The 25,397-nt window shown below is 40.4% G+C and overlaps 1 protein-coding gene across 2 annotated transcripts in view; it reads left to right on the forward strand.

Annotated features, from left to right (window-relative positions):
• Window positions 1-1,855: 1,855 nt before the first annotated feature.
• DNAJB6 (DnaJ heat shock protein family (Hsp40) member B6) overlaps window positions 1,856-25,397 on the forward strand; it is a 57,609-nt gene continuing 34,067 nt past the window's right edge. For both annotated transcript variants that reach the window (XM_036398254.2, XM_036398233.1), the window contains exons 1-5: window positions 1,856-1,957; window positions 10,647-10,755; window positions 11,460-11,569; window positions 14,259-14,318; window positions 14,685-14,795. In XM_036398254.2, coding sequence (XP_036254147.1) covers window positions 10,691-10,755; window positions 11,460-11,569; window positions 14,259-14,318; window positions 14,685-14,795 — 346 coding nt within the window. In that variant the 5' untranslated portion in view covers window positions 1,856-1,957; window positions 10,647-10,690. The remainder of the gene's footprint in view (window positions 1,958-10,646; window positions 10,756-11,459; window positions 11,570-14,258; window positions 14,319-14,684; window positions 14,796-25,397) is intronic.

A 25,397-nucleotide genomic window follows, 5' to 3' on the forward strand; every position in this document is an offset into this window, starting at 1 on the left:
ATATGGTCTCCTCCCACACCTCACAGTACTGACCTGCCTTTGCATTTGCCAGGCTGTGAATGCTGAGGTGTGAGCCTCACCCATTAGGAAGAGCCAGTCTAACTACTAATCCTTTGGTTTTGTCTTTCCAAGTGGATCAACGACTTGGACTTCACAGCTACTTGCTGATGAGAAACTAATAACGGAGTGAGGTGTCCCTCTGCTCTAATTCTGAAGAATTGTTTCCACAACCACAACTTAGCATCAACAATCAACAACATTTCTTCTGAAGCTTGCATTTCCTCAAAGCACCAAGCCTGTACTTAGGCTTGTCCTACTACTTGTCCTGCTGATTTGTTTTAGGTTTTCCTCTGCCTTATTCCAAGCTGGCTTTTGTCTTTTTGAACTGACCCCACTCCCACACAAACACTTCCTAAATAATGAGTAGCCTTTTAATTGACTATATTTGGGAAGCATAGATTTTAGGCGTGGAAACTCTCTAACTTCACTTTGGTGATCTATAAATTAATGCCTCCACTTTTTAAATAAGGGGCAAGAAATATAATTTTACAGCCATTTAAAACATGGATGAAGTCTACATTTTAGAAATAGCATGATAACTTTGCTGTCAGCCATGGCACTCAGAAGACCACATACTTGAATATAACACAAAGGATGCTCCAATACATTCACCCAGCACAGGGCTCTGTCCAGGTGCTACATGCATGGAGAGGAATCTGACCTCAAAGGAATTGTGTGCCAGAGTTACAACTTTTGAGACTACAGCTTAAACACACAAGGGGGAAAAAAATTTGTCATCTGACCTCTCGCACCCAAACTCACCTATTCAAAGAATGTTTCTTAAAATTACTGGCTTTTCACCTTTTCCTACAGCAACACACCCAGGCATCACTATTTGCATTTCCCCTCAGAGAATCCCAGAATGGGTCAGGCTGGAAGGGTCAATCTGGTCCAACTCCCTGCTCAGTCAGGGTCACCCCAGAGCACACAGCACAGGATTGTGTTCAGACGGTTCTGGAATATCCAGCGAGGGAGAGAGACTCCACAGCTTCTCTGGGCAGGCTGCTCCAGTGCAGTAAAGAAGTAAAGAATTAAAGTAGAAGAAGAAAACAGTAAAGAAGTTCTTCCTCATGTTCAAGTGGAACTTCTGTGCCTGTTTCTGCCCATTGCCTCATCTCCTCTTGCTGGGAGCCACCGAGCAGAGCCTGGTCCATCCTCTAGGCACCCCCGGTTTTTGAGAGTAAAGACACAAAAGGGGAAGAAATTTTGTCATTGCACTTCTAGCAGCCAAACTCACCTATTCAAAGAATGTTTCTTAACATTATTCTTTTTCCTTCTCCCTTCCCCTCACCTGCACACCTAGCATTACTTCACAAAACTACATTGTCAGAAAAAACCTCTGAGAGTCCGGCCCATGACTGAACACCATCGCTATGCCCACCAGACACGCTGTGGCTCTGTGGAGCCGGGAGCAGCCATGGCTGTTTGCAGCCCATGACTGATCATCACTATGCCCACCAGACACTCTGTGGCTCTGTGGAGCCGGGAGCAGCCATGGCTGTTTGCAGCCCATGACTGACCATCACTATGCCCACCAAACACTCTGTGGCTCTGTGGAGCCGGGAGCAGCCATGGCTCTTTAAAACGCGCGGTGCACAAACAAACACGCAATGACCCTGCCCCGCCCGGAGCCCTGCCCTCACGAAGCCCCGCCCCCACTGGAAGCCCCGCCCTTCCCTCGGCCCCGCCCCGTCCCGGCGCAGCGCCGCCGGTGGCCGGCAGGGGGCGCTCTCCGCTCACACGGGACACCCGGCGGGGCCGTTCGAGAAACTTCCGGAAGCGGCGGGGCGGAAGTGACGGCGCGCGCTGGCGGCGCTTCCTGTTTGCGGCCGCTGCCGTTTGTCCCGGCGGGAGCGGCGGGAGGGAACCGGCGGCCGCGCTGAGGAGACACCGGCGGGTGAGTGCGGGGCGGACGGGCCCGGGGCTGCCCGGCCGCGGCCATGCGGGAGGCAGGCGCAGCGGGGAGCGGGCGCTTGGCCGGGCCGCTGTGCTCGGCAGCGGCGTCCCTGGTAGCGGGGCCTCGCGGCGCGGCCGGCGCAGGCCCCGCAGTGCTGGATCGGCCCCGGGTGTCGTGGGGGCTCTGCCAGGCTTTGGCGGGACTCGGGGATCGCAGGGAGCTCGGGGAGGGAGCGGCTGCCCTGGGCTCCCCCGGCACTCGGAGCGGGACAAATCCCGGGACGTTCGGTGCCAGCCCGCGCTGCCGCCTGTTCGCCGCAAGGTAGAAGAAAAATGTCCGGATTTCCATTCCTTGCTCACAGTGGTGTCAGTTCCCAGGGAATGAGGGAGAGCCTCGTTTCGTTAAGCAGACCTTGTCCTTAAAGCGCTTTTTGTCGCAGGGTACTGCCTTGGCGGTTTGCGAGCGGTATTGCGTTCTCCTTTCTCTACAGTCCCTGAAAGGAGATGGGGGTGAGCTGCGGGCCGTGAGAGCCTGCAGTGAGAGGACCAGAGGAAATGGCCTTGAGATGAGACGGGGGAGATTCTGATTAGATAAACTATTAGATAGTTGAATAGATAATGTATTAGATATTTCGCATTTAGGGTGGTCAGGCATTGGAATAGGTTGCCTAGGGAGGTGGTGGAATCACCATCCTCGGAGGTGTTGGGGAGCGCTTGGATGTGGCGCTGGGGGTTGTGATTAAGGGACAGTGGCGGTGTTGGGGGATGTTTGGGCTGGATGATCTCAGCGGCATTTTCCACCCCTGATGATCCTAAGCCGAACGCGCTGTGTTTCTCCCCGATGAAGCAGTTCCGATACGTTCCGCTCCGTGTTTACTGCTCGGGGTAGGGGCAGCAGGGAGGTTTGTTGTGGGTGAGGTCGGCAGAGCTCGGGCGTTTTGAGCTCGCTGTTTGCCAGGTTCCGAGCCGAGTTGAAAACTGACACTGCCAGGTAAGGAACACTGTTTGCCGTCAGTATTTGTTGCACTTCGGAGGGCACAGTGGCCTGGGTTTACGACTCGCGTTCCTGTTTGCACCAACACTTCGTGCTGTGTTGCTGCCTGAGCTTTCCTTGGCTGCTGAAAACGTGTGCTTCAGCCATGCTAACAAAGGTGTTAGAAATAATTCAAAACACTGAAAAATCTGTTCTAAATTGTAATAATAATAAATGCTATTTATTTAGACACGGTAACATGAAAGCTGTGTTTATAATGTGCAAACGGTTAGGCTTGTGTCATTGCATAGTCAGTGATCAAACCCAAGAGTTTTTAGGGTGTAAAGTGTCAAAATGTGGTAAGAACAAGGTGCTGACACAAAGGGAACAACTGCGATGAAGCAAGGCTCTGCCTCTCTGGTCCTGCAGCAGAGGTTGCACTCACTGCTGCCTGCTGACCTTAATTTTTGTTTACCCTTTGGAGATCCTTGTACTCCAGTTAGGGATTTTATGTTCAGCTGGTGATCAAGAGCCTAGTAGTGAAAATACCATTTAGTTTGATGGATTATGTTGTCAAAGAAGATTTGTTTGGACCAATGAGTAAATGTATTTGTTTGGACCAATGAGTAAATGTATTTACAGATCTTGTCTCTGTGATTACTTTTTTATTGCAAACAACCAGAATTTTAACTATTGCCCAACACTATTCTAACTTTGTATACTCCCCTTGGCGCCTGTGCTGACTTCTCAGTGGAGAATAAGAGTTTGTTGAAAATGGAAGTTAAGTTAGTATTAAATTTTCTTAAATAATCTCTATTGGAGTAGAAGTTTAAATTGCTGCTTTTATTGGCAGCACTGTTTAGACTGCAGTGCTACTAATAATGTAAACTAAATCTGTAAACTGCAGAGTTCCCCTTGTTCTCCATCGGGCTTGTCTTTTAAGTGCTTGTGCTTTCAAACTACAGCAGATTCTTACCCAGGCACCTTCACTCTCTGGTATATTCTCTGTCCTTCCCAGATCGATGCAGTTTGCTAATTTATCTTGGCTGGGCTTGGGAAGAAGGAGGTAAGGGCTTTACTTTTGTGTAACACTGAAGTTTTATTTAGAGGGCTAATGATTTTTTTTTAATAGATAAATAGATTTCTTTACCGACTGATTCTTTCTTTTATCCATTAGAAGTTTTGGAATGTATGCGAGGAGAGGGAATAACTTATGTTAAATCATCATCACCTTATGCAGGATATAGGAGTACCTAACAGTATACAAGAAATAAATACCCGGGTTTTGGTTTGTTCTGCATCCGTGCCGAGCTCGTTGGCGCAGTGAGCTCTGTGAGCTGAGCTTGCGTGGGACGGGGGCGGTGACTGCGATGTCCCCAGCCCGGAGGTGTCGCAGCCGTGGCCTGGAACGGCGGAAATGTCAGCGCGGGAGCCGGGGCCGCTCGGGGCCGCTGCCTGGGCACGACAGGACGGGAGAGGACAGGAGGCTCTCCAGGCTTCCAGAGCGCATCCACCGCTTCTGAGCCGTGCAGTCAGGCTGCCTTTGAAGGGAATTCGTTGCTGTAATTTTCGATTTAGCTGTGCGAGGTTTATGTTTAAGCATTGTGCTCCTTAAGTAGGAAGTGCTCCGTTTCTCTAATAGCATTTGTAAAGAACCTCAGTTGTGTCCTGGAAACATTTCCTGACAAAGCTTTTCCTTTGTCTTATTCGAGCAATGGAAGGATTAGTGAGAAATTACTTAGCTTTGTCAAAACTTGTTGGATATTGCGTATGATGATTGTTTCTTTCAAAATAGATTTAAAATAAAACTGTAGTTGAGGGTATTGGTAGTTTCAATTCTATTTTCTTTTGAATGAAATACATTTGAATGGATGTTAGATTTTCCTTACTTTAGACTTAATGAAATCATTCTGCTTTATTTATTTAACAGCTAGGGAAGAAATAATTCATGCATATGCATTTCACTCCTACAGTTACTAGTTGTAGGTTTTATGTTTTCTATTTGTTCTGAGTACTGAAATCCCACTGATATTAGTGAGGACTCAGTACTTAACAAGGTTCTTAAAGGCCATATAGTAAGTCTGAAGCCATTCATAGCTACATTGCAGCTATTTTTTATTAAAACTTTAATTTTTCTGATTAGAATTTTTTTTCTCTCTTAAAATGTAGCCTGAATCTGTGACTGCCAATCAACACTCTGAAAAAGAACTTGCTCTTTGCTTTAATGAAGCTTTTTTTTCCTTTTTCTTTGGCTTAAATAAAGTTACCACGACTCAAAAACACTTCAGGGGAAATGTGTAGAAACTTTGAACTATTTTCTTTTCCCTAAAGGATCATCTGTTTGCATGTGATTATTTGCCTAAAACTTTCTGGGCAATGTCTTTCAGTTGAAGCTTTCACTGTTTTTAATTGCTTAATCATACGCAGATCATATATTTTTAAAAATAAGATACAAATTTTACTTTGTATAAAATAGCCTTTTATGGTTAGTTTTAGGAGAGTGACAGTGTTCCAGATATTTGTGACACAATTCCAAATTTGGACACCTGAGTTGTTTTGGAAAAGTGCTCCTTTGCTTTAAGGAAGGATCATGAATAAGTCCCCTTTTATCAGAGATGAGATGGATAAGCAGGAGAGTCTCAGCCAAGGGAGTGAGGGTGGCCTGTTGACTGATCAACATCCTTTCCTGTTTTTTGTTAGCCAGTGTACATTTTTTCACAGATGAAGGTTTTGGATTTCTTCTGTTGCCATTTTTGGTTGCTTCAGTCTTTTTTAATGGTTTCTTCCTTTTTGCTGTCTACAGGCTTTCCATGTGCCAGGCAGCAGTTCAGACCAAGTCTGTAATTCCTGCCAGAATTGTGTCTTGCTGGCCTTGGGGAGGAGAGCAGTGGACAGGACTCTTTGTAGCTTCCTGCCTTAAGGGGTGAGGGTGTCCTGGTCAGGTGCCTCTTGTTTGGCTGTGGTGGAGTTTTATTGTTGCTGGCTTTTCTACAATGGAACATGAGCTGCAAGGTAAAGCAGCCAGCCCAGCTGCCTTCTCCCTGTGTGAACTGGTATAATAATAACAACTGTATCCAAATCCACTCTGCTCTCTGACATACAAGCAGGATGTTTGCTGTAAACATGAGATTAAACTAAGCTTTTTGGAATGTGCATTTTATTAAATTCATCTCCTGAGGATACTGAGGGAGTATTAAAATAATGAGCATAAACATGGCTATTTAAGTACATCATATTAATTTAAATTATATGGTAAATTGACATTTTTCCATGAATCAATAAATTTCAGGAGCCTGTGAAGTTAAACTGACAGTTTTTCTAAGTTTAGGTAAGTAAAAGCTAAAAGTATTGAAGTTGTTAATATGCTTTAGTCTGCACTGTGTATATATAAGTGGGAGGAAAAAATTAATGCTGGTGCCTTGTTTAAATGTATTTTTCAGGTTTATTAATCACAAAACTTACACAGGTTTTCTTGCTCTGTGTTCTTGTACTCATAGGTAGCTTTACTTGTTCCTTAGCATTCTTACTCTTAAAAATGTTCTGATAAACTTTGTGTTAGCACAGTGAATTTTTGTGAGTTCAGCCTAAGTGAACTGGGATTCAGAGCAGGGTGTTTGTTCCTCCAGAGCTGACAGCAGGATGCAATCCTTTAGTTAATTCCGTGGAAAGCAGCAGGTGCTGGCACCTGGGTGGCTGTGGGGCCTGCAGAGGATGTTGACGAGTGCCTGCTCTGTGAACTTTGTGAATCAGGGGTTTGGAACTCCATCCTGCTCTCCAGGTGACTGCTGGAGTCACTAAGCTCGAGCTATTCTGGCATCTTTGAGGACTCTCTGTGCTGCCCATTGCTTCATGGCCAGAAATAGATAACTTTTTCTGACTAAGCTCACTGCAAAGGTCGCATGCCCCTTGCTGTCTGAATTCCCTTCTGGCTGCTCTAAAGAATTTCTTGTTTGGATGCTTTCCCCCTTTCTGTATTTAGTTAGGGGTGCTTCTTTGTCATCCCTGCTGCTTGTTTGTCTGATTACTTGCTTTTCTCTGGCATCTGATCTTGGAAAACTTTGGAGCTCTCTACATATCTGTCTTCTGTAATACTTCTCATGCTTTTTATGTAGCTGAGGACTGTGCTGTAAAGAGAGTTTATGGGCCAGGTTTTGAGTAACTCAGGCTGAGCTGTGTGGGGAGGGCCTGAGGCTGGTCATGTGTCCATGTAGTTCAGGGCCACTGTAAACCAGAACAAAGCTGCTTCTCCTGTGATGCCTGAGAAATCTATAAACTATGGAAACCTTTGATTCACATAAACATTTGCCTGTTTGATTTTCATGCCCCAAAGAAGGAGTTGGAGTAGCTGATAACACACTGTAAACATAGTGCAGTTCCCAGCTCAGGGAACTACAGATGTTTGTGAGCAAACATGAAGGCCATAAAACATCTTTCAGCTGGTTTATTTTTTTTTTTTTTTGGCTTGTATTTTCTTCTGAAATTTTGAAGATTTTCTGTGGATGGAGGCAGGAAATCAGCTAATGTGGGCTGGCTTCTTCCTTGCTTTAGAAAAAACTCTCAAGTGCCTAATTAATGAGCCTTGCTTGTATATTTGGAGAAAAATTACTTGACATATTGTGTGTTTGGAGAAGATTTTTGTCATGTCATTGTGATTCGGACAGTTGGGTGGTTTCTTGCAGGGACGTATGTGGTTTGCATCTTTGAAACATTTTGGCATTTTCAACATGCACATTCCTAGCCTTAAAAGTACTGATTTATTTTTCTTTTTAAATTGGCCATCTTCTATTTTCTAAATCAGTGGTCATCCGTATTCTGCTTTATTGTAAGCTGATGGTGGCTGTTTTCTTGAGTGAGTATTTTAAATAATTCTGTCCTGAAAAGATTGCAGATAGAGGTCTTTTCTAGTTTGTGAATATTGTTGGGTATTTTCGGGGAGGGGGGTTTTGTGGGTGTGCATGGTGTTTTTTTGGTCAGTCTTACTGGCTGTTGAGGGGCTAAATACAAGCTGACATTTTTTTTCTTTAGCTGGACAAAAGAAGCTGCAGATGAGTTTTTTTCATGTAAATATTTTTAAAACCTTTTTACATACAAAAAGTTCCTATGATAACTGAAGTTTCAGCAGTATGGTTTATGCTTCATGATAATGAACAGATAGAAATGACAGGATATTAGAGATGAATGTTTCCTGTCACCTGACTTAGGTGACACTGATTAGGAGAGGAAGAATATTAAGAATTTGGGTTTTTTTGAAGGTCTCTGGCTTGTTTTAATTCCAGACTTTATACTAGTGACAGTAAAAACTGGGCAGTAACACTCACTAAAGACAATATGCAATCCCTAGACATTTCTTTGAAACAAATAATTTCTCTATCTTGAAGGAGAAGCTTTTTAGGGTCAGAGTTATCTGTTAAGAGGTGATCATGCTTCAGCTTTGTTTTTTTGTCCCAACTTTAGGCTTCTGCTATCTAAGATACATGGTGTTTATATTGAGTCTGAACTTCCCAGCTCTGCAGCATTGCTTTTAAACAAGCAGGAAAGTTTAAAAAAATACTGTGTTGAAATCAATATGACTACCTGTGTGCACAAAGTTCTCTAGGAAATGTGATTTATTTTTTACATCAAAGTTGCTTTTCCTACATGCTTTTTCTAGTTAGAAGCTTGAGTTTTAAGTTTTCCCTGTAAGATACATAATAGAATTGAGAGGAGAGCTAATGAAAGTCTTGTATAAGAAAAGGAGAATATGGAAAGAACACTTAGTGTTATGGTATATGCTCCTGTCCTGGGGCTTCTTGCTGGTTGCTTACTAGTTTTAGGCTGGTATCTCTTGTTAGGAGAGACTCTGACCTTTGGCCTTAAGCTGGACTCAGGCTGGATTCCCTCCTGATTTCTTTGCAGACTATAGATTCCATATATGCTGTTCCTCATAAGGCTGGCTGTGGGATTTGATAACATACTTACCCATACTGACTTGGCTCCTCACCTCTGTGTTCACAGAGCTGTTGTAATTGTTGTGTGGGAAACAGCAAAACTAGAGAGGCCAGTTGATAGCAGATATCCTGGGATATTTTTAGTAATCTGTATGTTTACATATTGAACACTGCCATTAGTACATTATTATTATTGGCATTCTTAATTTTAATGCACGTCCCCCCAACTTCCTTTGGTGTTGGTCACAGTATTAACTATACCCTTATGGTTTTTTTGATGTGGAGATTTCTTCAAAGGGCTATTTACTTGCTACACTTTAATTTTGTGTTTGTGGGACTGTATGGTTAAGTAGATTGCTAAAACCACCCAAGTTTTAAACGTGTGGGTCTTCCAATACATTTGCTTCTTTAAGTGGTTTGGAGAGGGGAGGAGGCATGGCAGGGTATCTCTTAAACTGGTTTTGCCATTTGAGGAAATGTGTGTGTAACCATAATCCATAATTAAAGTTAATTAAGCTTTAACCTACAGCAGGAACATATTTTGAAGATGTACCAATTTATTTTGAAAGGAAGTATTTTTTTAGTGTTTGTATCCCAGGATGTTGAAAGATACATGTAAAAGTAGTACAGTAAATTAATTTTAAAATATTTCACTAGGCTACATCATACTTGGTTTTCTTGGGAAAGAAAAGGAAACTGAGACTGCCTGCATTAAAATGAAAAACACTGAATGACTTGAGGCGGAAAAGGTTATTTCAATGAATTTTTGTTCTTGATGCACAAGATAAGAAAATGTGACTAATACATTGCTGTATTATGTTCTGAGTGTATTTGGGTGACTTTCCCTGCAACAAGTTGATAACTACTGGAAAAGGTCCCTGTTTCCTTGTTCCTTAAATTGAAACAAGCCAGCAGTGGTAGGATGGAAAGGGGATTGGAAGTTTTGCCAGAATGGAGATTTTTTAATGGTGGAGAGAAAGGCAGCATTGCATGAAGACATGAAACATTCTTGAAACTTTTTAGGAAGGTTCTTTCATCTTAATGGTCATTTAGTTGGAGTAATGGTCAGTGTAATTGTTCCTTCTAATTATTCTCCAATGTTGACAAGAAACTGTCAGTATTTAAATTGCTTTTTTAACTTGTGGGTTTCTCAGGACTCTTGTGGTAACTGTTCTTTTATACTAACAAACACGAGGCGCCTCTGCACTTGAGTTGGTTGGTTACCTTGCAGTTGGAGCAATCTTGCCTGGTTATGTGCTTCTCTTGGTAAACGTCAACGAGGCAAATGGACTCACTAAGACTGAATTTTAAATTTCCAAGACCTGCATAAACACTGCTTTTCTGAAGGGAGCATGTCAGTGGAAATAATGTTCTGAAGAACAGATGTGAAAGATGGGTCCCTTTGTTTATGCCCATATGTGCTTTAGACATGACAGGTGTCACAGATAACAGGTGAACTTTTGCATTCAGAGTTATTAATATCTACATCAAAACTGCAATCCAGATACCCTTCTTAAAATACTTAGCTTATCAGTCTAATCTGTTTCAGGAACTGCTATATCTATGTGTTTGTACTGTGTTTCAGTGGGATTAAAGAACATAAAAATCTGAATTAAAGTCATTGTTTGATCTCTTGACCTAAAGTAAAGCAGTTTATTTTTTAGGGTTTGGGAAATTTGAACTTTGTCTTTCTTTGGTCAGGTTTGATACAAGGCAGTACCAGACTCCTACCTGACTTTCTGAAGTAGCAGTACTGGACAAGGTTCATTTACAAGTTGTTGTTGTTACAGGACTGGAAAGACTCAGCTGTTGTTACCACAAGAACTCCTGAAACATGGTGGATTATTATGAAGTTCTGGGAGTGCAGAAGCATGCCTCAGCAGAGGATATCAAAAAAGCGTGAGTGTCACTGGTGTAGATGTTAGGGATTTTGAAGGACAGATATAATTATATGGTTATTGGAGTCACACTTCGTTGTCTTCCCGTGTTCTTTTGCAAATTCCTGCATGTGCTGCTTTATCAACTCAAATGTTTGAACTGTGGTCTTGAATGATTGCAAAACATAGCAATCTAAATGCAAGCTTAGCTTTGCCCTTCTAAGTAAAAAGTTATGAACACTTTGCCTAAAATGTTTCATTTGAGTATAGGAATTGTGTGCAGGTGTAGCTGTCAAAGAAGGCATTGATGTCACAATGAGGGTGTTCTTGGAGCTTTATCAGCTTCTAACATACCAGCTCCTTCTTGATGCTTCCCTTGGTTGTAGTACTGAATAATTACAGAGCTCTAAGGAGAAGCCCACAGCAGAGATATTTTGTTGGAATGTTTTGCTTAGGTCTCGCAGATGTTTATCATCAGATATACACAAGAATAATTTCAGAATAAGTAAGGAACCCCAAACCTGCTTTCTAATTTAAAACATAACTGAGCAGGTGGTTCTTTGTGTACCTGCAGGTTGGTCCCAATATCTAGATGCAAGATACTAAGCACTAGGAATTTCTTATTTCGATCCTTGACAACCTGTTTAACCTGACAACACTGTGTTTATTTGTATAGCATATTCTATTATTTCAGAGTAAAATATCCTTTGTTTTCCTTCCACTCAGGTACCGTAAATTGGCTCTAAAATGGCACCCTGATAAAAATCCAGACAATAAGGATGAGGCGGAACGGCAATTTAAGCAAGTAGCTGAGGCCTATGAAGTCTTGTCAGATGGTAGGTATTTCACAAGGGCTCTTGAACTGCCTGTCTCTGTTCTGGGGATCAGACTGAAAATGTTGATCTATGGTGCTTTGAAGGGCTATTGTAATTTTGGTTCACCATCCAACTTGGCTGCTTCCTTTTCAAAGGCAAGGAAAGAGAAAGATGCTTGCAGATAAGACAGAATAAGCAGAAATTTTGAAACAAAAATTTCAGGATCTCCCTAGATAGGTAACCAAAGTACTAGAAACCTAAATTCAGTGTCTGCTACAAATTTCTGTAGAGACTTCTGTGAATCCCAAGATTAATTTTATCTTAGCAGGTGAGGCTGGTGTTACAGTCAGTATAGGGGCATTGTGTTTATCCTCTAAAATCAGGCCAGACCAACTCTGAAGTATCCAGTGTTGGGCCTACAGCTTCTAGCTTTTGTAACAGTGAACTAGTCTTGACAAAACCCAAGCATACTGTAGACCTTGCTGAAAGTTTGGATTTCATTTGAGCGAGTTCTGTAAATTCAGTCAACTGTGATACTAAAGATAGTGTTTATTTTGAATTGTTCTGAAAGAGGTGTTTAGCCTGACCCATGTAGTGCAGGAATGCAGTTTACAGTTCACCCATGTCTTTTTGCTTGAAGAGTATCATTAACTTTTGCCAATGTTCTGACAAAAGCAGCCTGAATCATAACAAAATGATTTAAGCTACTTTGATTATTTTCCTCTGTAATTGACTGCAGCTGTCTATATGCTATTTCTGAAGTGTCCTTGATTTCACCTGAGACAGTGAGCATGGGAAAGCTATATTTAAAGCCCTAGCAGCATCTAGATTACCTCTCAGAGTTCAGCCTGATTTAGTGAGCTGCAGTCTTGTACACTGTGTTTCTTTGCTTGGTTTTGATAGTTAATTAACAGGGGAGAAAAAGAACTTAATTTATCATCAGTTCATTGTATGCTTGTCTTTTAGAGTACTTTATCCTTCTTAAGCTAATTTTTTTTGAGCAGGATAAAAATAGGATACTGGTCTGGTTGTTAAACAGATCTCTAAGTTCTTTGGAAACAGTACAGTGCTAGAATTTTAGAACAGCTTCTAAAAGTGCTGCCAGTTTTTGGATCTATGCCAAATCCTAAGTTACTGGTGTCTTAACAATCATTTGTGCAGCAGGGATACCAGAATCTTCAGCCCAGTGGTTGAGAGGCAGTCAAATGTTCTGCAAACTTAATGAAATTTTCTGACACCATTACAGGCTTGAATGATGACAGATTTTTGGCAGAAGAATAGTTTTGTAAGGGATTACATAAGCAAAAAAAATACTGAAACTGGGTGATCATTGAACACACTTCCCTTGTGGGAAACCTTGTGGTTTGAAAAATGGAACATTTTTCAAGATGAATTTTGGTCTTTGTGAGCCCTCAGGGCCCCCTTGCTGTTTCCTGCCCATGACAGTTTATCTACCTTGCTGCTTTCTTCTTCATAATTTGTTGGGTAGGTTAACCTCCTTTCTTTAAAAACTGCTGTCTAGAAAGGCAGTACAGATAATTTATCAAGCTTTGGGGATTTGTCTGCATGTGAACCTATTGCAAGCTCCTATTATTTGAGATGATAACCATTATATAAAATTTTAATTCCTGTTAGTCAGAAGTATTTTACTTTCCAGCATCTGTTTGAAGTAACTGCATGTTCTTTCAATGATGCTGTTTAAATTTTAAAAACATCTTTCACTGAAGAGATTCCACTGGGAAAAGCATAATAATATTAAGAGAATAAAATCAAATGCTCTGATTGGTTTTTGACTGATACCTCCACAACAGTGCAGGCAAAGTGAGCTGTCTGCTTCTTTAAGGTCTTCAGGTTCCCTTCCAGTACCAAAGTGCCATCTGATCTTGTGCAATAATGTAGAGTTCATTTTTCTCTCCTTTCTCATGAATACTGGCTGGTCTGCAGTGGAATTAATAGTCATTTTGTGCCTTCTAAAATAATAGAGAGCAAGCAGTTTGAGTCACATCCTTCCTTGGCATTTTGGAACATCACTTCATTCTCCATTCCATATCCCTCAATTAAGCCAGCCAAAATGGTTATAATTAATTTTAGGGGTTTTGCTGGTATAAACACTGGTCTTTGTTCTCTTAACTCCACCACAATGGGTTTGGTCTTGTGCAAGAAAAGGAAAAGAGACAATGGTCAAGGTTGGCAAGTGGGAGAGGAGGAAGGGAATGCTTGAGCACTGGAACTGCTCTCTGGAGAGCCTGTAGAATCTTATCTCAGAAATTGGTGTGATCGCAGCTTTGTTCAGGCAAGATGTGACCAGCTTCACAATTAGACTTGTGTTGGGGAGCAGGTTGAAGTCCAGAGGTCCTTCACAGCCTTAAAGCTTTTCATGGTAGCTGTCCAAAGAAGAAATCTGCCATATTCTTCTTAAAGGCAAATTTCTATATGAAGTTTGTCCTTAAACCAAACTTTTTCTCATACATCAGGACTGGACCTTCTCCCAGCTTACTGGTCTTAAGTTTGAAGTTCAGTAGCTGTTCTTTCTGAACTAAATTGCTTTGGCAGTTCTTGTTGAATATGCTCAGCAGTTATATGACAAAATTTCCTTAAATAAACTAGCTTTGAGAAGATGCTTAACTGAGAATGCTGGCTAAGTGTTATTATTTTTTTCACAAAACCAACAAACCTGTTTACTGACATGATGTACAACTTCTCCTTGTAGCTAAAAAACGTGACATCTATGACAGATATGGAAAAGAAGGCCTAATAAATGGAGGTGGAGGTACGTTGACAACCAGCAGTTTTTTTGCTTTCTGTATTTTCTGTAGCTTTCTTTTCAAGACAGGAATCTGGAAATGCCTGTACTAGGGCCTAAAATTCAGTCTTTTGAAAATCAAGATGGTGATTGTTTTACAGTTTTTCTGGTTATTATAAAAGGTATTGCTGTTATCTGAAAACACAGAAACTATTATGAAAAGTAATGAAGTAATGTGTGTACTTAAGTTAAGTGATATCTGAAACAGAAATTTTGGAAACTGTTTATAATTTTAGATGCTTCAAATACCCTATAGGCCTAAACTTTCTTATTAGTAAGAATATGTGAAGATTACTGAAATTTAACTTTTTTCCTTTTATTTTTCATTTGCAGGTGGAAATCATCATGATATTCCATTTGATTTTGGATTTACATTCCGCAACCCAGATGATGTCTTCAGGGAGTTTTTTGGTGGAAGGGACCCCTTTTCATTTGACTTCTTCGGTAAGTGACCCCCTGGTTTTAGTTACATGTATCTAAAGTGTGGCTAAAACGTTACTCTTACAAAACAAGCAGAGCTAATGTAGTTTTAATAGAAATAGTTCTGAAAATGAGGCAAACAACTGGTATTTTGTATTATATTTGAAATCTTTGCTTCTTACCTGTTTCTTGGTTAATTTTATTGTACAAGACTCGGTATGGCTTGCCAATTAATGTTTTCTTGGAAGGCCTGGTTTGCCAAACATGAAATGATGTCTGCAATGTCTCTTAAGTTGAAATAATATTCAACAGAAAAAGTGCTTACTGGAATTTCCTCTCAAGAATTTGAGCAGGCTAACTTAGTCTATTGATTTCTCTCTTTTGATCTGTAAATAAATTAAAACTTTGAGAGCTTCTGAATGGGACAGCTTAATTATCACTGTTACACCATAACTCTCACTGTGAACTTGTGTCCTAGCAGGATTGATTTTCTTCCATCAGAATAGGAACAGTTGCATACATAATCTAGACATTCTCCCAAATTCATGTCACCTGTTTGCTTGGGGTATAGAGCCTTTAGAGGCTCAGAGAAAATAGTTCTTGTGGCCTGAATTCTTCATTTAGGAAGCATTCATTAAAGGAAGCAATATGTGATAAAAGTTGTCAAAGTAATCTTTTTGCCCTCATGCTGAAGGTCTTCTTGCCTGCTCTAGTGAAGGTCTTTTCAGAGGTGCTGGGATTCTTATGCAATCTCTCTGTGTATGTTCAGCTCAGCAAAACGCTGACCTATAAAGCAGAACAGATCCTGTGTTCAGTATTTCCTGTGAGAAAGTTCCATACTGAAAACTGCAAGAAGTGTACTTGAAAAACCAGGCTTTCTTCCTGTTCAGTATGTAGATATTGATTTAGCTCTGTAATAATATTTGTAAATGTTTTAATATTTTTAAAAGTAATTTATTTTCTTTGGCAGCATTAAGGGGATAGTTCAGTTCAGATTTTAATTATATCTTTCTTTGCTTTGCTATTTCAGGATCATCAGCTGTTAGATGACTAATGAAGGATTAGAAAGGGGGTTGAAGGGCTTGAGGTTGAATGCAGTAGAATGGTAGTTGATGAATTAGATGAGCAGCTAGAGGAAGAATCTGGTAGAAGACAGGCAGCTGAATTGGGCAGTTGGATCCAGTGTGAAATCAGCTGAAAGTAGGAAAGGGAAGATGGGAGGAAGCTTCTAGCAAAATACTGATGAGTGGAATGGGCTCTGAACTGGGTAGATGCAACTTCTTCACTGTCTGCAGCAGAATAAGAGTTTTAGGAAGTACAAGACAAGGATTTCAATTTAGATGAGTGATCTCAGTACTGGTTAGGGCACATCTGGAGTACTGGGTTCACTTCTGGGCTTCACTCTAAGACAAACAGAGCTACTGGATAGAGTCCAGTGAAAGGCCACCAAGATTATTACAGGAGCTTCTCTCACATGAAGAACAAGTTGGGAGAATTGCTGGAATTGTTCAGTATAGAGAAAGCTCAGGGTAAGAGTCTCATCAGTGCATTGGGAAGGGAGTGGAGAGGTCAGAGGCAATGACCACAAATGGAAGCCCAGGAGTCTCTGCCTGAATTTATGGTAGTACAACTTACTGTGAGGGCAACAGTGTTGGAGCAGGTTGTCCAGAGAGGTTGTGGAATCTCCATGTTTGGAGATAGCCAGAAGGCATATGGAGTTGTCCTGGAAATCCCAGTCCAGTTGATCCTGTTTGAGCAGGGCGTTGGACTGGATGAGCTCTAGAGAGGTCCTTGTCAAACTCAGTTGTTTTGTGATTGTGTGGTAGAAAACCTGGAAAAATCTGAGCAAGATGTTGAGTAGGAAGCTACTGTGGAGGAGCTGGGAGAGAGTGTTCAGTTCTTTTGTTTATTTTTTGATTGAGGATCTATTAAACAAAACAGTTGGTTCTCAATCAAATATCTTTATAGTAAATTGTACAGATGAGATGCTACTAGTGGGAGACTGACATAGGCTCTGTTTGATTTTCATTGTATTTACTTCATCAACATTAGCAGAAGACCTAACTTGCTGTCTCTGAAAATGTCAGTATTCGTGATTAACCTTAAAGCCATGAAGTTTAGTTCTACTGTTAAAGAAATTATAGGCTTAAAGAAAGCTGAGGCCCTGCCTTTTGGGTTCCTTAGAAGGAAGGCTGCACAGCACAGTGCACAGAACTATCCAGCTTATCAAATGGAGGGACCACTGCTGCCAGTGTTCCATGGGATACTGCAGCTGCAATAGCCCCTCCTGTAGAGGCTGTGGGGCACCAGTGGGCTTAACAACATCCCTCTGCACTAGTGAGCTAGAGAGACGTTCTCCCCCTGCTTACCACACAGATTTATTTATGTATTTATTCAAAAGCAGGTTATCTACTTCATGTATTGTTCATTGTCTTTGTCAGCTGGAAGATAAGAGCACTGAGCACAGGCTCTGCTTCTTGCCAAGGTTCTGGCAGTGGCAGCAGTGCTGTGTGCACTCCAATTAATGAAAACTAATTGTTCCTAAGCTGCCTCTCTACTTTATGTGGATAGTTGCAGTGTCAGTGCAGACCAGAGGCCTAAAACCCTCAGTTAAACTTTGGATTTGGAGCATAGGCTCTTGAAATTTTTCTAGTTGGAGGGTTTCAAAGTGAGCACATTTTTTTTTTCTTTAAGATGTTTAAGACGTTCTCTAACATGGCTAATTGTGACTCCAAACAATTTTTTTCCACAAATTTCTGTAAAAAGTATTTGAATTGGTCTTTGCACATGCATTAATATTTCAAGATAGTGCAACATAAAAATATGTGTGCTTCCATCTGAATGTAGTGCATTTTGTAATTCCAAAAGCAAGCAGCAGAATTGCATGTATAGCATGAATATTTGTGTTGGTTAACTGCAGTCTTATAGGTTCTGCTGTGTTGAAACACTAATGGAACAGTTCTGTCCTGAATAATAAGAGAATTTATCTTCTAAAATGAGGAGTTATCAACTTGTTGATGAGTTTTCTATGGAATTAGTAACTTCTTAAGGAGCTACTCAGGTTATAATTGATATTCTAAGCCACTAAATAAGTACTGAGGTCATGTTTTCTAAAAATGTGTACTGGTGGAATCAAAGATGAAATTGAATAAATACTTTTAAACATTTGCACTTTATGCAGTTTGAAGTGGCATGTAGTGAAGCCCACAGAATGCAGGTGGGACTCTCTGTATCCTGATTGTCATTGAATATGTAAAGAGCAGCATTCATATGCATAATTCCTGTAAATTTATGGATGTGAAGAATTTCTGAAATGGTGCTATGAATTGAGTCTGTTAAACTCTGCTGAACTATACTGCACTGCTCTTGCAGTTACAGAAAGTTTTCTTTATAAACAGAGACATCTTTATTCATCTGTAGGAAAGAGGAGAATGTAGATTTTTAAATGATGTCTCCCTCCAGACTTTTCAAATGAAAATCTGTAATACTGTTGGAGACAGCTCTGAACACTTCCAAACGGAGCAAAGTTAATGTTATGTGCTGTGTGTTGCACCTGAGACAGTCACAGATGATTTTCACTGGTTTTTTCCAGGCAATTTCTTCGTAAATCTAGGGGTGCATGAAGGCAAGTAAGTTGATCTGGTCCTATGACAGATGCTGAGCTCTTACTCTGAGATTTGTGGGCTTGCTTTTTGTGGCATGTGGTTACAGCAGAGTGTGTATTCCTGGTGAGCTCTCCTAGGGATAGTTTTTAGCCTCTGACATATGGATGGATGCTGATCCTTGTGACAGGAAGAAAAGTTGGTGCTTCCTATGCAAACTACTGCTTGGTATAGCAGTGATCTGCTGTTCAGTCTGTCCCATACACCTCTGGCTCTCTGACTGTTTACTCTTAATGTAGGGTTGGTTTTTCATGCCAGTATACTTAAACTTTTATACTTCAGCTATATCCTGCTCCATTTATGGAGTATAGCTATATCCCACTTTATTTATAGCTATATCCTACTCCATTTATATGTGATGCTTGCCTTGATTCAGTTTGTGTTCCTTGTTGTGTTTTATTTGTATCTTACTTGTAAATTTTCAAGGACCTTTTTTCTTCTGTATTTTAACAGTTCACAGGAGGGAAGGATCCCAGTATTACCACTGGTAATGGAAGTGTATTGATGAAAGGCTGCTGCTTCAGGCTGAGAAACAGAAATTGATGTGCTTTGCTGTAGGCTGGGCTGTGTTTCTGGGCTGTTAAAGAATTGATTTGGTTTTGGTTTAGAGGCTTTTCAGAGTCTCGTTTCAAGAGTGGATTCTGTGTTGGAAGGTGTTATCAGTGAGGAGTTACTGTGGAGGATGGAGTTGGTATAACAAGATCAGAACATTACCCAACAGAAACTCCTTAAGGAGTTAATTCTTTTTTTTTTCCTAGACTAGAAACTGCACACACACCCTAAACCATCTCAGCTGACTCCAGATGTGTCAATGATGCCTGAGTAATTTGTGTATGGGCTAGGAAATACAACTCAGGGCCTACAGCAGACCAGTATCCTCCAGCAGCAGTGTCTACAAGCTTGACAGGATGGTTTGGGGCATTTCAAACTGCTTCCAGTGCCTGGGTGTGTAGTTAAATAAATCCCACAAGGAACCAGGCTTTTCTTCCTGGCAGAATGTGTTACTAATGTGACATGATAAATTGCTCCTGGTGGATGCTCCCTCTAGACTTTGATGTCCAAAGAGAAGTCTGTGGGTTCTCTTTAAACATGGACTTAACAGTTTTGCTGTGGTTTCTAAATGTACATTTGGAGATTGTAATAAAATCAACAATTTTTTTAGGTTGTGAAGTAGAATTCACAATGTACTTTAATGCATATAAACCCATAGGGGTTCTGTGGAGTTTTACCTTGAGAATTCTGGTTACCTGGTTTATGTGATATTTCAAAATTTACTCTTGGAAATGAAAGGTAAAATGAAACTTAAAAGCTTCATACAACTAGTTAGATACAAATATTTGTCCCAGAGAATGTCAGCTAGCTGGTTTTCTGATGTACTTTGGTTCCATCAAAGGTCAGAATTACTTCAGATTGACTGCTGTAATATTGATTACATAAAAAGAAGCAGGACTGTTCTGGAAAAGTACAGCGAGTTACTTTTAGTATCCAGGCTAAAGAGTCTTAACCTGACAAGAGAGAGGAAATTTCATGTGCAGTAATCATTGCAAACTCAATATGATATGTGTTTCAGGATGTTTTTCCTGAATGGGACAGCTTCATCAAACTACTTGTCTCAAGGACAGAAAGTTGTCCTGCTGTGGCAAAATATTCACATAAGAATCACATAATGGTTTTAATTCACATGCTATCCCATTTCTGATAATTGATTGTTTAAATGTTCTAATGCAAAATGTATTTGTTAGTAAAATGGGTTATTAAAACTGAAAATGGAGGTGGCTTTCATTTAAAGCTATCTTGAACAGCAGTGTCTTTTTGGTAATTAATCTTTTTGTTGACATAAATTTGCTGCTTTTGGTGCAATTTATGAAGTGCTCACAGATTTGCATGTGCATTCATTGCTTTGGTATGAATGTGCAGTTTTATTTCATAACCACCAGTCTTAGATCATAATTATACACTGAATGGTCCAAATCTCACTATGAATTTTTCAGAAATAACTTGATAGGTTCAAAGAGGGTTTTGAAACACAGGAATTGTCTCACCCAGACAGCATTATCTGACAGGAGTAGGTAGTGCTGTGGCTCCATGGCCGAACTAATACATAGTTAGCCCTGCTGAAAGGAGGAGGCTTTACTCCAAATTTTTCTGTTTATCTTAAAACTTTAATCTTTGTCTAATGTCCCATTAGATAAATTGAGAAACTGTTTGATAGCTTACTAGCTAAAGTTTGTCTTGGGAATCCCAGTCCAGTAGAGGTTGTTAGTCCCCAAGAAAATGTTTTGATTTGGTTTTCTTGGACAGGTAGCTGGTTAAATTGGTCAGAGCACAAATGCTGAACATCTTCTAAGGAGAGCAGGTCATAAGGAATGGAAGGTAATGGAAGTTGCCTCCATTTTTAAGGTGTGCCTGAACATTTGAGCATTCATTTGATAAGTATGAAATGCTGATTAGTGTACTCCAGCATTTCTGTAATTACCATATAGATGGCATTCAAAGGAGATGTTTTAGGTCTCCTTTTCTAAAAATGAATGAATCCCAAGATCTCTGCTATAAATCACTAGAAGGACTTCCAAATGCTGCTTCTGGTAACTTATTATATGAGTGGGACAAACATCTGTTTCACATCTAATTTATAGAAAGACCAAAGACCAATTTACAAAGACCATGCTGAAATATGAGGCACGTAAAGCAACTGTGCTTGCTACAACATCTTGGTGTCTCTCCTTAGTAAGGGAGATCAACAGCGTGCTTACTTTGTAAGGAAGAAAATATTTCCATGCCAAAGTGCTTACAGGTGGCCCCTCCAGTTCTCACAGTATGTTTTTTTAGTGCCTGAGTGCTCTCCAGAGCTGTAGTATGAGGTTCTGTAGGTTCTGTGTGTGTTTACTGCAAATTTACATCTTTGAAACTTTTTTCCAGATAGGATACAAGGTAGAAAACACCTACTCCAAGAATTCTGTTGTATTCTGGGTATTGTGTCTGTAAACACATTGTTCAAACCTGCATTTGAGACTCTCTTCTGGCAGGATGTATAAAGTCAATACAGGATGCTTTTGATACAAAGGATGGGGGGAAAGGATGGGGCAGGCATCCTTTGCTTACTGCAGCAATAATGCTCAATGCCATTGGGTTTGGCTGTGCCCTTCCATAGGGGCTGCACAGCATCCTTTATCCTTTCTCCATTATCCTGTGTTGTGCCACTGCCACCCTCCAGCATCTGCAACAGGAGCATTCAGCTCAGGTGCTGTGTTTTGGCAGAGGCAGTGCTGAGGCTCTGGTGGTGGAGAATAAAGGAAAGAATGTTCACTGGCTGGGGCCAGAGCTGCTTGGACAGGGTAATTCCCTTTGCACACTGTCCTGAAAGGATTATCAACATCTCTGACTGTGACAGTACATGCATGGGAGAGCATTTGCTGACAGCTCACCATTTATCTCAACACCTTTGATTTTTGGAGGTGAATGATGGCATTGCAGTGGAATGTGCTCAGCACTCAGTGAAAGAATCTTCCTGTGCTGCCTCTGACCCTTGGGCACTTGTGCTGCTGCCTGTCTTGTAACCAGCACAGTTGCTTTTACAGCCATGCTGTGAATTCTAGCAAAGAATTGATGTGGCTGAACTTGCTTTCATCTGGAGATGCTCTTTTCAGCATATCAATTCCTGATCTAGTTCCCCAAGCAACAGCCAGGATGCAGGGGTCTTGGCAGTAGTGACTGCCATAGGAAATGTGACACTTGTAGTTTATCATGTATTGTAATTTCAGCTAATGCATTAGATTGATATAATGAATTATGAATTTTGAATTTTATTTGCATTGTGGACTGCTTCAAATTGTGGGGCTTGACTCCTTTCCTCCCTTCCCCTGTTGTATGGTGCTTTCCTGCCCATTTTTTTTTTTGATACGTGAGTCTTTCCAGTGCTGAAAGAGATTAGCTCATGGGTGCAACAGAAAGTAACAACTCTGTTTTTGGATCAGTGAATTAGTGCAACTTATTTGGTTCTTTGATCACAAGGCAGGAAGGGAAAACAATCACATCTTTTAAGTAGTATTCTGCTATGAACTGAAAGGGAAAAAAAGTCCTGTTTCTGTGTTACAGCTGGGGACCTCTCAGTGTGGAGAGATCATGACCTGCCTTATTTTGAGCTGCAGTGTGATATTTATTACAATAGTTGTTGTTATTTGACCTGTTTAGAGGTGAAATGCTTTTCTTGTGACTACAGAAAAGCAAGGTAATATTCCATGGTTTTCAGGGAGCAGGTTTAATGTTTTACCCAGAGGATCAAGACAGTTGTTGCATTTGAATCGGCAGTGATTTTTCTAAAGAAATTAAATTTTCCTGAAAACATCACTTTCAATGCAATTATTTTCAGACAGATTTGTTAGTGTACAATCTGTATTGCTGGGGGTTTTGTGTTCCAATCTCCACATTATTTTTTGGCTTCTGTAACTTCAGTCTTTCTACCTAGTAACAGCAAGAGTCCTGAAGGTCCTTCATTTTGCCTGGTGTTTTTGTAATGGGCTACCATGAGTTCTTTGCATAAGCATTTGCCTTTTTCCAAAAGAAATCATGTCATCTGCTGTTGTTGGTAGATAAGAAGTCTTTCTCATTGGCTTCCTTGAGGTTTCTCACCTTTTGTTCTCTCTTGATCTTTGCTATTCTTACAGCACCACAAATTCTGCATTAGAAGTATACTCCAGCATTTTTATGGAAACTGAATGTAATACTCTGTCCTCCCATAAGCTTCTGGTAATACTTAGATTATAATATACTGAATTTATCTCCAGACAGTGGTTGGTAATACTCTTAAGTATCACTGGTTTAACATTTTGATTTTCTGAAGCTTGTAAGTTGTATTTATGTAGCATTTTCCCCTTTTTAGAAAGGCCTTGACTTTTTTTTTTTGTATTTTTTTTTTCTTCTCTTTTTGCTGCTTAGTTTTCTTAATCTGATACGCTGCTCACATTCAGTAAAAAATGGACTGGAAGTACCAAAATGACTATAATAAGAGGAATCATTAAAAAAACCCCAACACCCTGCATTTGAACTGTTTGGAAAAGGCCTTTTTTGTGAAAACGTTATCAGGGATGGAAAGACTCTGCTAAAATAGACTTAGAGGGCTGAAATGTTGTTATTTTGCTGAGTGCTGCTATTAATCATCCTGATTTAGGGAGTAAAAGCATAAACAGGGTGAGTTTGCTATATTAATGTGTGTTTGGTGGTAGATACAACAAATGATAGTGCAGCAGCCTCCTGCTGCCTTCTCTCAGTGTTCTTGGTATTATTTTTTCTTCTGCCTGCTGTACTTGGCTGTCAGAATCATAAAGGAGTAGTTTCTCTGACAAGTCCTGCCCCTTTTCCTGTCCCAGCATAATCCATCTTGCTGAGCATTCTGCAGTGCACTGCAGTGGAGTGGTTGCTGTGTCTCACTTGAGAGAACTACAGGAAGAGCACTGGAGAATTGTTCCCAGGCTGCTGACAGCAATCACCTGACGTTTGAACACGTGCTGATACCAAGTGCTGACCTCTTCCTTTGCTGTGCAGGCTGATAAGGCATGGCCAAATCTTGGTTAGGCTTTGGTGTGGCAATAATCCACTGAGAAGCTGGGTTGATATCAGGGATCTCTAGGAGAGTCCATGATCTTCCCTTAAATAACTTTGTTTCTGCAGCTGTTGTGCTGGGGAGGAGAGATTCACTTGCAGAATAGGCTGATAGGCTGTGAGAGATTAAAACCACAGAGCTTACATGATAGGTTGTTTTGTTTTTATTCAAACTCCAGGTAACAAGAAAATTTGGATTATAAATAGAAAGCTTAACAGTGGGAGTAATACATTATATAGATCATTTGTACACGTGAGTGAATGACCTTCATAACTAACCTATGAGTCATTCCTGTGAGAATAAATTGGACTACAAAACAATTAACTGCTGTGGTTGTACTTGCTGGTTGATATGCTAGACTGACAAAACTGGCCTATTTTAAAAATGGACATAGTGCTTGTTTTGGAAATTATAATAATTCCCATATTTCCATGCCTAAGTGTTGGTTAACTTCTATAAAGGTACTAATAGGTCATCTTTATATTGAGGAAAAATTGCTTTACATGGAAAAAAAGAAGCTACAAAACAAAAAGTGTCTGAGGTAGAAAAAATCTTGTCACTTGCTTGCCAGTGTATGTAAGATAAAAGTTAGGTCCTGTGTTGTTTTACTCAGTAACTATGGAGGTTGGGAGGGGGTAGGGTTTTTTTTAGCAGCTGCCCTTGTTTAGCATAAATACATTGTGACATTTCATATTTAAGTAATTGCACAAAACCAGATGGTAACTTACATAGTTTTATTATCATATTGATTACTAAATGATGCATAATGCATATTGTATTAACTTGGTGATTTATCATAAATCAGTTTGGATTTTTGTGGAGGTACCAGAAGTGGAACAAATACTGCATTTCTGACCTTCACTTTGTCAGCTGTAGTTCTGAACAGTCAGGCAGTCACAAGTCTTTCCTTGCTTTCATACCTCTATTGCTGCTATCACCAGGTTCTGCAGTTTTCATTAAAAGTTTATTCTGAACTTGCAATACTGAAAAACTTGGTAAAATCATTGGTGTTCTCAATAACACTCATTCTGGAAGAGTTGTGATTGATGAAGAGAGTAGTTCCTAAACTTTGCTGGTTTTAAGGCAAGTGTTACGTTTATTGACTTTCTGGTTTATGATTGCAATTCTTTTCTGTTGTTCTATGTCCCAAGAGAATTAGAGAAAAGAAGTTTTCTGATAATTCTAGTAAATAAAGACTGCTTGTGTAGGTGCTGGTGTTGTACCCCATGGCCTGACACCTCCCCCATCTTTTTTTTTTCCTTTTTGGAAAGAGACTATTGTCTTCCTGGTGGGGATGGAACAATAGCTGTTCTGAATGACATAACAGTGGAACTAGAATTTAAAATAACATTTTATCCATGACCC

The sequence above is a fragment of the Molothrus ater genome, chromosome 1 (assembly GCF_012460135.2).
Source record: "Molothrus ater isolate BHLD 08-10-18 breed brown headed cowbird chromosome 1, BPBGC_Mater_1.1, whole genome shotgun sequence".
Classification (NCBI taxonomy): domain Eukaryota; kingdom Metazoa; phylum Chordata; class Aves; order Passeriformes; family Icteridae; genus Molothrus; species Molothrus ater.